At 40.0% G+C, this 16,084-nt stretch overlaps 1 protein-coding gene across 12 annotated transcripts in view; it reads left to right on the forward strand.

The window, feature by feature from the left end:
* Positions 1 to 16,084, forward strand: part of dpyda (dihydropyrimidine dehydrogenase a) — a 200,244-nt gene that overhangs the window by 124,842 nt on the left and 59,318 nt on the right. For 10 of the 12 annotated variants that reach the window (XR_011979709.1, XM_072679647.1, XM_072679652.1 and 7 more), the window contains one exon: positions 11,665 to 11,829. Coding sequence is in view for 10 of the 12 variants with exons in the window: in XM_072679647.1 (XP_072535748.1) it covers positions 11,665 to 11,829 (165 nt within the window). In the remaining 2 variants the exon portion in view is untranslated. Of the gene's footprint in view, positions 1 to 11,664; positions 11,830 to 14,857; positions 16,016 to 16,084 lie in introns of those variants that run through there. The other 2 variants (XR_011979708.1, XM_072679657.1) reach the window with 2 other exon arrangements.

Here is a 16,084-nt window from a genome sequence, read left to right on the forward strand (position 1 = left end):
CTAGTGGAGCCAATGGTGAAAGGGACTAATGACCAAGCTGACAGACAATATCCCTCTTCATTTATCACACAGGGTTAATATCCTTTGCTTTGACATTAATTTATTAAGTCCCTCACAGGCAGACTGATCTCACGCCTTGTTCCAAATTACCATCACATGCACATTTCAGGGACATTCCACCAAAATAAATATGAGAACACATACACTGTTCAGTCTCTGGAATCAGTCTCTTTGATTTCACTGAATACGCATAATCCAAGAGACCAGGAACAAGTCTCGGAATGTGGATGCTAAATCAAACATTCTTGCTAATGAGTGCTTTCAACTAAATGTACTATTATTGACCTGATACAAGTCAATGTTTATAGATTATTTTTATTAGTATTATTATTCAGCAAACAGCTTATTGACAGGCCACATTTAGAATGTGTACTCGGATCTGATCCTAAGAGCAGCCGAAGACCTTGAAACATAAAGAGTGCTTTATGGTTGCCGAAGCAGAAGTGCGTTCACACATGTTAGGAAACTGGTGTGCTTTGTGTATCTGAATCCTTTCACTGGCGGAGAGAAAGTCGCACATGGTTTATCAAGGTTCCAAGAGGCAGATGTGTGACTGAGATGTTGTCATGGATTCAAGGTTGCTGAGATTTATTTAGAGACAGCCAAAGAGAGCGGATTAGGACCGCTGTGATCATCTTTGTCTGCAATCTCAGGAGACATCAATACATGACATTTATAGACATGCACACGTGTATACACACACACACACACACACACTTTATAAGGTTCATAACTGGCTCTAAATATCCTATTAAATCTTTAGTAGAAGGAGACAAAAAGTTAATGCAACGAGTACATGTACATTTATTTAACATGATTTTATTCTGTGTACACTACAGTCAGAAGTTTTAGAACACCCCCAATTTCAGTACTTGCACTGCCAAGGCAAACCTGCTTTCCTACTGTCCCTCCATCTGTCAAACCTGCATCTCCAAGTCTTCTCTTCACAGCTAAAACTGAGACCCGGTCCACTTTTAAGCTGAGCAACAAGCTGTCCCCATGTGAGCTGTTGACTCTAAGAAACATGTCTTCTGACACTGTTGTGAATTTGGTTCCTGTCCAGTTTTCAAGAGACTGTTGATGATGTAGGAACCTGTACTCCCAACATCCTGGGTTTATTTGTAAATCTAAAGGAAAAAACTGTACTTTTAGGAGTTGTCTGTGTTTTTCGGTTAAATTTTTGTTTATATACGTTATGATAGCAATCCAGACATTCAGTGTTGTCTAAATACTGCAGTAGAGAGTGCAGTAACAGTCTGATCCAACGCTGCTTTTATACAGACAAAATGCTTGTAGATAATCAGCAACGGTTTGGACATCTGCATTGTTTGCATGCGTTTCCAAAGCTTAATTTACTTCTTTTGCGACAGGACAGCTATACAATGTTACACAGGACTTGTTCCCATAAAGTTTACATGTTTTTTTAGTTTATAGTTCATTTCTTTCCTTCATTTTCTTCACGTTTCCCTACTAAGCCCTGGCAGTTTACTGCTTACCTTTGTAGCGTTTGAGGTCACGGGACTTTGTACCATTACAGGTTATTTACTTGAACTGCTTAAATGTCAAGAAACACAGGAAAAAAGGGGGTGTTCTGAAACTTTTGGCCTGTTGTAAAATTCTGGGCAAGTTTTATGTTTGTAGTGTGTGCTCAGTACAAAGAGAAACTGGCATTTTCAAATGGTTTAAACATGGGTTCACTCTTTAACATCACTCTATTAAACATTGACTGTTTAAACTTTGTTTTTCTCCCCTACTTTTATCTCTCCTTCCTCAGTGGTGAGGTGGCAAGTGGAGGTTGTGTTATTATACAGCCTTCCTAATGTCAGACAGCATTAATCCATTCAGGAGCTGGAGAACGTCATCTAAGCCCTCCCTGAGAGATGGCCACAGCAAACAACCAGACAAAATGATAGCTTTACAAGTGTTACATCTGCACTGTATGGACAAAAATAAATGATGCACAGAACTGCTGCATCACCCGTCTTATACTCTCTGTCTCTCAGTAGTCCTGGTTATGGTGCAGTACACTGGTTGGCCAGGCCTGGAGAGAAGTGAACCAGCCATGCTTTGATTTTTCTGTCATGGCTGCTTATAATGATTAATGCCTCGACTTGGGGCCACTCAGTGTAATTATGGCCTCTCCAGATTATTTGTTTTATTTGTCTGCCTTCCATCGCAGAAGGTCTGGATAACTCCAGAGGCTTCACCTATGGAGCAGTGTGTTCTTAAACAGTGCAGTCCAGTTCCAAAACCATGGCCAATTCTTTTCCAGTATGGGTATTTCAGAATGTATTTTTCCTCAAATGGCTCCATGCAATAGGAGTTCTCTGTCAGCTGGATAAGTGGAGATTGCCCTCATGTTTACCTTTGAAATGCTCAAGAGATTGTGTGACGAATCTTCCGAGAAGTTATCGTTGTAATTGTCCGTGTTCATTACCATTCTCAGAGCCTGGATGTGTTTGTAGGAGTTGAACGGCAGTTTCGAGAGCGCAGAGAGGAAACTAATCTGCCAGACGACTTCAGGTGATAAAAACGTCTGGGAGGCAAGTTTCTTCCCACCTTGCATGTATATTACTCATAATTGGTATGAATCTAAAAGAACCGTACAATGATAGGAAAAATAGGTATAGGGAATGCTAACACACTATATGTCTAAATATTTGTGGACACCCCTTCTAAAGAATGCATCCTTTAAATTGCACCTATTGCTGACACAGATGTGCACATGCACAAACACATCTTGTCTAGTCCCTGTTATTAAAAGTATTGTTAAAAATAGGACTCTCTGGAGCAGATAAACCAAAAGCTATTGGCACCATGCGTAATACCAGGTGTGGGCTACAGGGGTAAAAAGCCCCCAGCATTGAGCTATGGAGCAGTGGAACTGTGCTCTCTGGAATGATGGTGATCCATCATATTCCTTTGGGATGAGGTGGGTGGTGATGATCCAACATCCTGACCCCACTAACGCTCTTGTCCCTAAATGTAATCAGTTCCTTACAGCAATGTTCTAAAATGTAGTAGAAAGTCTCCTCTGGACAGTAGATACATTTGCTTTAGCAAAAGCAGGATAAGCTCTTTTTTTAATACCGTCGGTTTTGAGGTAACAATTTATAAGTGTCCCAATACTTTTGTCGATAGTGTGTATTATATTCACTCATCGAAAACATTATTGGAACGCAAAGTCATGCTAATACGAGGCAGCAGCTTTAGGTTCATATCATCCATCAGAAGGGGGGGGGGGGTAGTGAGCATGGCAGAATTTATACATCCAATCACACAACACATCCAATCTTTAGCAGAAGATCCTGAAGAGTTCTACTTCTGTCAGACGACAACAGAAAGCTGAGGCTGCAGTACACACAGGCTCACCAACACTGGATAGTTCAAGAAAAATGTGGCCTGGTCACATAAATCTGGACTTTTGCTGAGGCGGACAGGTGGCAGGGTCAGAATTTTGCTTAAACAGCATGATTTCATGGACCCAATTTGTGTGGAGTGTGTTTTTGGCAAACTTAGACCTATTAATACCAATGAAGCATCATTGCGAACGTAGGGATTTCCAGATAGAATCCAGTGGATCAGGGCTGATCAAGGCATATTTTAATAGATCAGGTATTGGCTAGTTTTATCTGATTCCAGTTCCGATTCTGCCATTAACGGAGGAGGCTAATTCAATGATCACAATTCAGTTCGATTCAGTGATCTTGTGAGTTCACAAATAGCCTTGGACTTTTCATCAAACAAGACAAATAAACATAAACTGTCCTTCTCTGGCAGTTTTCTTTCTTTTCTTTAGTTCTTCTTCAAAAATCTCGCTCACCTGAACCAGCAGTTAAAGAGATCCCGGTATCATGTTTGTGGCGCCAATTGTTGTATAGTTGATTCTTGAACCAGGATGAAGAGTCAGGAGAGATGTGGGAAGAAGTTAGATCTTTACTATATCTTTAATAGGCAGTTTTCACCCTAAGGCAAGGAGAGCTATAAACAGGTGTGTATTAGTATTTTTTTCAGTTGGTCAACTTTATGACTTAAAGAATACTGAACTGTCAGTTCATACAATTAACCAATACCCTATATATCGCTACTGTCATATGTAAACCATGTATATCCATTTTTGTCTGTTTTTAGTTTTCTCCATGGTTTGAACCCTGGAGCTGCTCTGTACACTGTGTAAATAATTCTGGATGAATAGACCAATAGAAATGCTCTAAATTACTTGGAATAAACTCTTATTTTACATAAACCTTCATTCAAAGTTAAGCATATTTTTGCCTTCTCCTGTAAAGCCACGTTCTGAAGATGCATGTTTTTCATTGGACAGCGACGAGCATCACCATTAAACGTCATAAAAAGTCATTTAAAGAAAAATCTCTAGTAAACTAAATAAATCAGTCTGAAATGTCTCATTATAACTGTAACTGTTACTTCTCCAGTACTAATCAGCATTTAATCACGTATTGTCTAAGCTGTATTTATACAAACATGAAGATCAGTTCGGATCAGTATCGGCTGATACTCAGCATTAAGACACTCTGATCCGATTCCAGGGGCAAAGTAACTGGATCGGCACATGTCTACTTGAATGCCACAGACTATTTAGGTGTTGTTGCTGGCTATGTGCATCCCCTCATGGTCACAATGTATGCATCTTTTAATGACTACTTCGAGCATGATAGTCTACTATGACCCAAAGCAAAATCATACTGGTTTCATGAAATTAGAGATGAGGATTCAGAACCCTGAAGGAATGTGTCCAACATCTTCTGGATGGAATCCATGCCACAAAGAATTGAAGCTGTTTTAAGAGCAAAAGGAGGCCCTACCCAGTGTTATATCATACTGTAGCGTTTCTATTAAAGTGTTCTGTGAGTGTATGTGCTTTCAATATAAAAGCATTTTAAAGATACACATTTGAGTAGCTGCTCCTGTTTTTTTTATGTAGAATTGGTCATGGTTTGGACATGCAGCTCTTGGTTTCTTATTAATTTTGAATGTTCTGCTAGTATAAGTACAGCCCCCCCCCCCCAACCCCCTTTTCATTATCATTCAGATTGATGATGGGGAACTGCCTGCATTTTATGCAGAATTAAGTATTGAATCCCCTGAAACCACGTCGTTACAGGGAGATGTAACACTCAGCCTGTGAATAGCAAAATATTTGATATGGTATTAGTTCTAGCCTGTGGTTTAATGTGTGGGATTATCTGCTATTCACTTGTATGTTCTGCACTTGACCTCCCCTGCACCTACCGCTAGCGAGAGAGGGAGAGTGAGCGAGTGAAGCAACGGACAGCAAAACACACTACTCCCTTGGGGCAGTGAAAACGTTTTGAAAGACAAGCAATTATTCTGTTTTTCTCTTTTTTTTTTTTTTCTTTTTTCTTTTTTTTTTAATGGTTACAGGGGAAAAAAAGTAAGGAAACACAAACGTGAACACGTTCGATATTTAAACCTACTCACCTGCTCATTTTATCACGCAGGACGAATCTGGTCACTAGCTTACATTTCTGTGGGTTCAACCATCTGTCAGAATTGCTGTGAGTGGTTTATGAAGTGATTTTTCTTTTTCTTTTTTTTCTTTTCCTTTCTTTCTTTTTTTGTGTTCAGTACAGGTGAATGACTGTGGTTTTATTGGCGCCCGCGTATGTCATGAAACATACTTTATATAGCTTAGTGTGATAAGCCAAATGAAAACATGGCCTCAATTTTGTGTGAGTGTGTGTGTGCGCTTGTGTGTTTGTGTACGTGTGTGTGTGTGTGTGTGTGTGTGTGTGTGTGTGTGTGTGTGTGTGTGTGTGTGCACGGGCAGTGTGGTCCGTTGCGTTTGATTAGTAGTTCTTGCATGTGTTTGAGTCTGAAAAGCTGTTTGCAGTACAGGGGGGATTAGGGACCTGTTCTGCTGTGATAAAAACCTGGTTAGCTCAGAAACATAGGCTTGGTCATTAACAAGAGGCAGCCCGAGTGAGGGAGAGAGTACACATCATCTCCCTCTGCACGGGTCAGAGCCTGCTAATGGCCAGTGTGGAAGCAATATACTTTCTCTAAAAAAAAAAGGAGCAACTTCAAAAGCCTGCAGTATGCAAGGCAGAAAGAGCATAAAGAAGGACAGAGGCGGTGTAAAGAGACACGCCGTGTCCTTTTTTTGCAGCGTTTCTAATCTCCGGTGTCAGATAAACACAGAAGCACTGAAGTCTTGGAGATATGGGGATGTTGATATGATACTATCATGACAACCGACATCTGACCGACTGAACTGTTCATTAAAACCAGACTTATACTCGACTCGTGAGTGGGATAGCTCAGGATTTGCCTTTTTACTGGGAGATTTGGCGTTTGAGACCTACATCATTAAATCAAATTAATTTATCAGTTTGACCTGGATATAGTCATATCGTTTTTTAATATGCCACTGTTTTAGTGTTTTAGAGTGATGCATTGTGTCTGTTCCAACTGATCAGACTTATTAGACCTGTCAAATTTGACGTCAACAACAGGTTAACATTGATAAAAGAACCAAAACCACCTCAAGCCATTCATTTTTCGAGTCCTGGTTGAGGCCTAGCTGTTCACACACTGTATGCTACTGTACTATATCCTGTAATGGCAGCCCTCTCAATGAAATATGGCTTTCAATGAATGTAAAATATTTAATAGTTCACCAAATGAAACATTGTCATATCTGCCCCTCTACATTTGGTGTAGTGTAACTAAATGTATTTTTTGTGTTTAATCTTTTTATGAGATTTAAAGAGATATTGTCCAGATATGCCACTGGGAAGGCAGTGTTGTTACACACCACTACAAGACTACACAAACCTATACAACTTACTCACTGCAATACAGCAATATACTGAGCAATGCTCACAGAACAATGCTGCAACAAGAATCCACAAGCTGCATAAAGGAGAGGGAGAGTAAAATGAGGCTACAATTGCAGAGGAAATTAAATTACTCACTGTAATTTTGACATATTTAAGCAAGAGTACATGAGAGGAAGTATGTTATCACCCTTGGCTTGTGCTGCAGATAATTACAGCCTCAAGTGCTTTTATACCACAATTTTTACAAAAACAAAACAACAAAAAAACTGAATTTCATGCTGAATATGCTTTAATATTGTCAGTTCACTGTAGAGACATGTCCCCCCCCACCCCCCACCCCCCCCGTGTGGAGATGTGCGCAAGTGCAGTAGCCAGAACAAGCTGAAAAGTCAGATTTTGTATGCATTATTGAGCCAAACTACAAACTGTTCATCAGTTGTTGTTTTCTTTTTTTGTCAGATTTCATCAGAGAAACTGCAGTTTCACCTTCAGTTTGGAGTATTTTGTTCTCTTTTTATTCGTAGAGGTGGAAGCTTGTTTGACTGGGAAGTACTACATGTTGGCATTGCAAAGATGGCCTCTGACTGAAGAGACTTGCCTACAAGGAGTTTGGTTTAGCTTAGCTCTATCAGTTGTTGTCAATGCGTCAGCAGAGCAATGCAGTTTTAGTGTAAAAAAAAAAAAAAGCCATGCTGTTATCACAAATATTGCAAATATCAGCACAGTTAGAACACTTCTCAACCAATCAGATTGCGAGGTCAGAAGTAACTGTTGTATAACATAAATGACACTCGTCTAACTAGAACACAGCGCACTGCTTTTTAAATAAATAAAAAAAATTCTCTTTAGTGTCAAATTCAAGGAAATGACACAAATGAAATGAATTGTGATTAACCACACAACATAATACCATTCATTACGAGTTATTCAAATTGCCTGATAGTCCTGTAACACTTTCTGATAACTTTAATTAAAACATAATTAATACATACTTCGCACACGTCCATTAACAGAAGATTGCCTTCACAAATACAGGCATAAATAGTTCCTGTTTTGTCGTGTATCTATACATTGGATGAAACATAGCATATGTCTCTGTTAGAAAATTCTCAATAATGATTTGAAACCTAGAAACTATTAATAAACAAGCACTGTTGTTGTACAACTAATAAGTTATTAATGAAAGAATGTGCTGAACCTGAACCACAGTTTTATATATGAACACACAACTACATCTTGAGACATCTGTACATTTTCAGTTGTTTAACAAATAACTTGTGTATTAATGTATTCATGGGATGTATGTATTAATGAAATGAAAGCCTTACCTATCACTGAGGCCTGTTGTTTTTTGGGTAAAGGTCTTTAAGTATCGTGATGTTGTATTTTGGTCATATTGCCCACCCCTAGAAAGGTCTGTGCATGTGAAAGCATGAATGCATGTATGTCACGTGTGTAACTAAAGCCGTCTTAGAGAATCCAGTGTGCTTTAGGCTGTATGGTGGTATGTAGAAAGTTGGATTGTGTGTGTGTGTGTGTGTGTGTGTGTGTGTGTGTGTGTATGTGTATGTGTATGTGCATCTTATCTCCCACTGTGTGTGGCACCTGTTTCTGTAGCGTGCCAGTCTGCTCCCTTTGGGCAATTTTCATGGTTTCCAGTTGCTTAATATTAAAACTCTTGTTCCGCCCTGGCCTGATAATACAGAACGCCGGCAGCCAAATGTTCCCTGGTCACAGCTTCATTAAATACCGACTTACAGATTTGCCCCGAGCCCTCGGGATGACTGTCTCAATTCTCCATAGAGCTTTCACTGGAGGGCCACTGCACTTCCATTAGAAAACCGGGTTACATCTTCATTCACAACCATGGGCCACGTCCCAAACTGTCACTCATCCCACAGTGATGTTACACCAAAGACAGCAACTCGCTGCCAGCTTTGGGGAAGGAAGCGCTTGTGTATTTGCATCTCTTGATGGAATATGCACAGTGCGATGCGACTGCAATCAGAAATATGATTTGACTTCATTTTAACATGAAACAGTGCCTCTCTAATTTCCAAACTTGTCAAGGGCACATATGGCCTGTGTGCTCTTCCTTGAATGTTCTTTGAATGTTCCTCGGTCTAAATCTATTCTCATGCATGCGCTCAGGTCAGACAGATGATTTGGCTGGGTTATAAATCATTTAGAAAGGTAACATCTTATTTTAAGGAACACAAATTAGGGTTTCATTAAGGTCTTGTTCTTTGTTCAGTAAATTCATTTCTAAATGATTTAGTGTCTACACATTAAGCTTAATTCAGTATGACCTTTATTAGTACATAATTGGAGTCTGCTATGTGAAAATAGTTGCATTTTGAGTTGCAATAATGCACAATGAACATTTTGCCACCCTGTTATGTAACTTTAGAGCTGTTCTAGTCTGTAAGTAGTGATGAGTATCCTGTAACACCTAAATGTTTTTACCCACCAAATACTAATATAATAGAGATTTAGTATGTGCAGGCTATGTGTTATTCTGTGTGTTACAGTATATGTACTGTTATGTTGGTGATTTAGTGTCTAATTAGGGGTATGTAAAACCTCACTACAGAATATGGAACTATTATTTATTTATTTATTTTTTATAATTTGTTAAATTCCTCCCATTTTTCACCCACCACTTTGCAGCTGCCCCAAGCACTATCTATGTTACCAACACTAGAAAGGTAAGGACTTAACACATGTCTCCCTGATACGTGCAAAACCAGCCACCACCTCTTTTAAAACTGCCCCCGATGTGGCATCACCAGGCAGCCAGCAGGTCCCCAGCTAACAGATGCCTGTGTCGGCCAACGTCACTTCATGAGGCTGCTGATGGCAAAGTGGCATGGCTAAGGATTCAAACTTGCATCGTGGAAGCGCATTAGGCCTTTATGGAACATTTTTTAATATATTAGTGACTTATTCAGTTTGCATAAAGCAATAAAGCTGCCACTACGTAAAACTTACATCAGAGTGCTGCCAATTACACACCCATAACATGTGAATTTAGGTAATAACTCATGGCATAACAGGGTGGTAACAGAGTGCTTATTGTGTGTTGTTACAGCTAGTAATGCAGTTAGTGATTTTCACATACCAGATCTCTAATAATGTACAATAAAGTTAATGATAACAAATAAGAAGTTTAATGCATAGTGAATAAGTCATGACGAAAATGTCTAATTTAGGTTTTACTCAATGAAGAACAAGACCTTCATTAACCTCTGATTTATGTTCCTTAACATAAAGTGTTACCATTAGGAATAAATAAAAACACATAACGGAACAACTAATGGTGCATAGAACTCTTATGGCTGATAAAGGAATGTAGAAAAAAACGAGAGAAAAGCTCTAGCTCTGCTTCTTCTAATCAAACTTATGCTAATTAGATCTAATTAGCAGCAATTAAAGTTTCTTGTCTCTGTAGCTGGAAAACTGTCTAAATGTTGTAAAAATGAAGTTAGCGCACTATTATCTAAATTGTTCTGTAAGGGTAGGCCCTAATTGGGCTATGCAAATTGTTCTCTTACACCGCTAAATTGTGATGGACAGTTTATCCGAGGAGGGAGGATTAAGCTGTCAGTTCCACCGTAGGTAATCTGACTTTATCAATTCAATTGACGTTGCAAGCAAAGTTACAGAATACTGAGGAGAAGTTCATTTCTCTTATGTGTGTCAAATTAAATATGCTACTACGTTCTCTCTCTCTCTCTCTCTCTCTCTCTCTCTCTCTCTCTCTCACACACACACTCTCTCGCTCTTTCTTTTCTTTTTACACCACTATGTTTGAGTTTTGCCTGTAACATGGTGACCCTGCTGGGTGGCAGTCCAGATAACACGCACAGAGAAGCTCCAAACACATGCCGTATATTGAATTTGCTGGCATTGTGCAACACGAATCCAAATGGGCCACGTTTTATAACTCCATTGGCAGCACTGGGCTGTTAGCTTTACACCGTGACCTTGCATTTGGAGTGGTGGATGGCAGCATTCTGTGATCTGCCAAAGCCATTAGCAGGTCGCTTGCAGCATTAGCCTTGTGTGGCTGCCAGCTCCTTTCACTAGCGTTGTAATGTACTGAGTGGACTGATTACTGTCCGGCTGAGGAAGAAGACTGCACACAAGCGTTTCCACCTCACAAAAATCTAATTAAAGCTAGCTGTTATGATGTTTTGGCTGCGTCTCACACAGCCTGGCCTTGAGGTTTGATGTACTGTATATCTAGAGTAGAGAAAGAAACTGTCCTAGATAGAGAGAGATTCTGACCATCTCCTTGAGGAGCCCATTCAGTGTGGTGTCCAGTGCACAGTTCTGGAAAAAGAGCCACTGTGATCCTTGATAGATGTAAACCGACAGAACGGCTTTATGTCTTTTTATGGGGTCTTCATTTATCCTACTCGGAAGTACTGTATTTCGAACATTTTGTGTGAATAAATATACACTTAGCTTAGCCTCAAAGCCCCCTTAAGAGACACTATTGAATTCGAATGTCGTTTATCTTTGGGAAATATGACTGTAATCTGTATGACTGTATGAGTGACCTTAGTACTACGCCCAGTGCTCCTGTAGTCCCCTGCTGAAGCAGTGCTGTAGCAGTAATCGGATGCTGTTGGCGCTTGCTGCTCTACAGATCTATAACAGATTCATTCATTAGCACGCTTTACAGAGAAGTGTTGTGAGCTCACAGAACCTCTGCAGTGGTAGTGTGAGTCCAGTGTTTCTGACTTTTTTTTTCTTGCTTCTTTGTTCTTTTCAGGATCTGGTCACCAACGTATCTCCTCGAATAGTGCGTGGAACCACGTCAGGCCCGTTGTACGGCCCAGCCCAGGGATCCTTCCTCAACATCGAGCTAATCAGTGAGAAAACCGCAGCCTACTGGTGCCAGAGTGTGACTGAGCTTAAGGCGGACTTTCCTCACAATGTAAGAATCAAAGTATAAGAAACCTACTGGTTTTATAGCTACTGCTGCAGACACAGGTCTACCAGGAGGTTAGCCAAATGCTAAATTACATGATTTGTGTCTTTTCAAAGCTTTGGCTCACCAAAGATCGTTCTGAAAAGTACAAATACAAATACAAAATCCTTTGTGTTGATTTAACTCCTACAGTGTTTGTTTGTTTCCAGCTGAATGCTATAGGAGTTCAGCACTGGAGATTTTGCTATATAGTATTTTTAATAATTTTACAAAATTATTTAGCTCTCCATCTGTCTGTCTCCCCATCTGTCTGAATGTCTTCTTATCTGTCTGTATGTCTCCCCGTTTGTCTCTCTGTATCCCTGTCTCTCCATCTGTCTGTTTCTCCGTCTGTCTCCTTATCTGTCTGTATATCTCCCCGTCTGTTTTCCTGGTCTGTCTGTATATCTCCCTGTCCGTCTGTATATCTCCCTGTCCGTCTGTCTAGCTGTCTGTCTAGCTGTCTGTCCGCCTGTATATCTCCCCGTCTGTTTTCCCGGTCTGTCTGTATATCTCCTTGTCCGTCTGTATATCTCCCTGTCCGTCTGTCTAGCTGTCTGTCTGTATATCTCCCTGTCTGTCAGTATATCTCCCTGTCCGTCTGTATATCTCCCTGTCTGTCTGTCTAGCTGTCTGTCTGTATATCTCCCTGTCTGTCTGTATATCTCCCTGTCTGTCAGTATATCTCCCTGTCCGTCTGTATATCTCCCTGTTGGTCTGTCTAGCTGTCTGTCTGTCTGTATATCTCCCTGTCGGTCTGTCTGTCTGTATATCTCCCTGTCTGTCTGTATATCTCCCTGTCTGTCAGTATATCTCCCTGTCCGTCTGTATATCTCCCTGTCCGTCTGTATATCTCCCTGTCTGTCTGTATATCTCTCTGTCAAGCTGTCTGTCTGTATATCTCCCTCTCCGTCTGTATATCTCCCTGTCGGTCTGTCTGTCTGTCTGTATATCTCCCTGTCTGTCTATATATCTCTCTATATATGTCTATATATATATATATATATATATATATATATATATCCCTGTCTGTCTGTATATCTCCCTGTGGGTCTGTATAGCCATCTGTCCATCTGTTACCCTTGTCTGTATATCTTCCCTCTCTGTCTGTCTGTCTGTCTGTCTGTTTTTTTGTTGTTGTTTTTCTGAAGTGCTTGTTTCCAGGTTCATAGCAGTTGAAACTGGCAGTTTGGGCTGATGATTTGTATGAGATAGGGAGCGTTATTAGCGCTGTTGCTCTTGTTATCTCTTTGAATTCAGTCATATGGAAACTACAGCTGAGATAATCTGAGAGTTTAAGTGATTATATTAGCATCATCTTTGGTGTTGATGTTAAATTCCATTCCTTCCATTCACGTGCCTTTAGGGGCTGAGGCACCTAGTGTAACAACATACAGACATATGACAAATGAAAGGAACAACATACAGTGTCATATGCTAAGCTACCGCAGACCACCCAAATTGCCTACATATGCTTTGTCTCTGAAACTGTGGTGGTTGGTGTGGCGCAACAGATAACACCACTACCTGCCACTGAGCCACCACGCATGTGGGAGACTGGGGTTCGATTCCCGGTCTGGGTAACTGTGCTGCGCTACACCAATAAGAGTCCTTGGGAAAGACTCCTAACACTACACTGGCCCACCTCTGTAATACGAGTAACCTTGTAAGTCGCTCTGGATAAGAGCGTCTGCTAAATGCCATAAATGTAAAATGTAAATGTTACTGTGTGTAGTTGTCAACAGAGTTCTCAGTCACCTGTGGAACTGTTAGTCTTGTGTTGTTGTTTTTTCCCTTCTATTTCACAGTAACACACAAGCATTGCATGCAACACAGTTGACAACCTTTATGTAATGATGTCTTTACCATATATTTAATGCAGATATCTCTGTAGTCAGTGTTGCTATTAAAACTGTATAGTCAGTGGGCAGTGTTTAGGACTGAATGCAATCTGTGTAATAATGAACTCCCTTTCAAAGTCACTGAGACCATTTTCTCTTGCCATCTTGATTCACAATTGAGGTTAACTGGGCCCATTTTTGACATGCCACTGAGCATGAGAACTTGAGAACTTGTAAGAAAAACACCTCTAATCATTTATTCAGATTTTTCCTTTTTTGTCACCTGTCTGTAGTCAGTTTTCCATTTTTCCAATAGCATACAGCCTCATTCAACCTTTCAGACTCAACCTTTCAGAACCAATTAGAGTAATACCATTGGCATATAGGTATTATCCATTTAAACTGTTCCATTGATGTTACATCTACATTAACATTTAGGTGTTATTTAAAAATTCCAGGGCAGAAGCTGCTGAAACATCTACACCACGACTTAGCTGTGAGTTTATGTATTTTAGGGGTTACAAGCCTTGGTCATAATATTCTTGCTATCTAAAAAACTCCAGTGTTGCACTCCAACAATTGCACCAGTTCAGGAAAAATGCCCCCATATTCTTTTGTTTTCTTTAAATTAACACCACCAAGAGCTTTTGCTTTAGCTTATATCTGAATTGTAACACAGAATTGTCCCTTCTCAGTTGGGTATGTTAGATAAATGTACAGGCAAAGACTATAATCAGTTGTAAAGGCGTAAGGTTTAAGATAGTGCTGCTGCTATCATTGCTACTAACAGCAGATAATCAGTAAATAAAGTGCTTGTCACAATCTATTCCAACCCCAAGATAATTTTCCTTTTAATCTTAACCTCCTGATGTTTCCATGCAAAGAGATGTATTAGAGCATCATTGTGACTACAGTGAGCAGCATGAGTCTCTCTTTGGTAGCTAATTATCTCCAGTTTCTCCACTGTGGTTTGGTTTTCCAGTCATAAAATTTGAATATGATTTCAGTATTAATTCCTCAATGTCCTTTTTATTATTCATAGTAATGCAATGCTCATGTTTGTTAATGAAATCCAAATATTTATGGTGTGGCCTTGGACCATAACTCAGTTCTTTCTTTCTTTTTTTTCCTCCCTCCCTCTTGTATTTATGCAGAAGGAACAGCATATGTTGGCTGAAATTACAAAATGACAACTCATTTGTTCACTTCTGAGGCTCAGTTTCTTTCCCTGTGCTCAAGAAATATCAAAGGATTAATTGATTTGTGGCAGACTTTCTGGCTGCAATCAGAGAGAGCACTAATGGAAGTGATGTCCAGCATTCACTCCTGTAGCTTTTGTGTAGAAGATGAAAACAGCTGAGATGTGTCTGAGCAGAGAGTGAAGAGCAGCACTTCTTTTTCACCGATTCCCACTGCACCCAGCATCTGTGCTGCCACTTGAATGGAAACATCTCCAGCACAAAAGTCTGCAAGGTCATTGTGCTCATATGTGCATGTATGTGCACAGACGTTCATGTGTGCTTGGGTGTTAGCATTTGATGGTCTAGGGCACATGTTCAAAGTATAGGCACATGTTTAAAGCGCTAGTGCAGTAAAAAAAAATGTACAGTTTTCCTCCTACTTCACATGTAACCAATCAGCTGGCATGTTTGGTGCTACACGTTTCAAATAGAATAGGACTCTCTGGAGCAGATACACATAACCCTATTGGCACCATGCCTAATGCCAGGTGTTGGCTAGAATAAGGTATAAGGGGTATAAGGTTCTCTAGAATGACGTTGCTCCATCCAATACTTTTGGGATGAGGTAGGGTGCTGATCATCCAATATACAGACCTTACTAACGCTCTTGTTGCTAAAAGCAATCTAATCCTCACAGCAGTGCTCCAACATCTAGCAGAAAGTTCCTCTAACAAAAGCAGAATAATTTTTTTGTACCCTAGATTTAGGAGGAAACAATGAAGGAGCAGGTGTCCCAATACTTTAGTCAGAAGCCACAAAAACCGAAAGCTTTTTTACAGCACTATTATGGGCTCACAGAAACTGCATATTGTAGCATAGTTTTAGCACTTTAACAAATAAAATGATATTATATTGTGGAGATGGAGAAGATGGCAAGAAGAGATGGCTTTCACTTCATCACATACTAAGTTTGAGCTCTCCTTCTGTGGACACTGGCACAGGAAAAGCAGCAGCCATGATGTCTAGTATCAACCTCACCACATTCTCAGTTTTACCGTTTCACCAGCTTAGGGCTTTTAATAAATAACACAAATCAAGATGGTTAGGTAACAGTTTAGGGTGTTTAAATTGACCCATTTTACAGATTGGTTATGCTGGATTACCTTTTGAAGGAGGACACAGCAGTGCTCCATCTTAAGG

The sequence above is a fragment of the Salminus brasiliensis genome, chromosome 5 (genome assembly GCF_030463535.1).
Source record: "Salminus brasiliensis chromosome 5, fSalBra1.hap2, whole genome shotgun sequence".
NCBI classification, from domain to species: domain Eukaryota; kingdom Metazoa; phylum Chordata; class Actinopteri; order Characiformes; family Bryconidae; genus Salminus; species Salminus brasiliensis.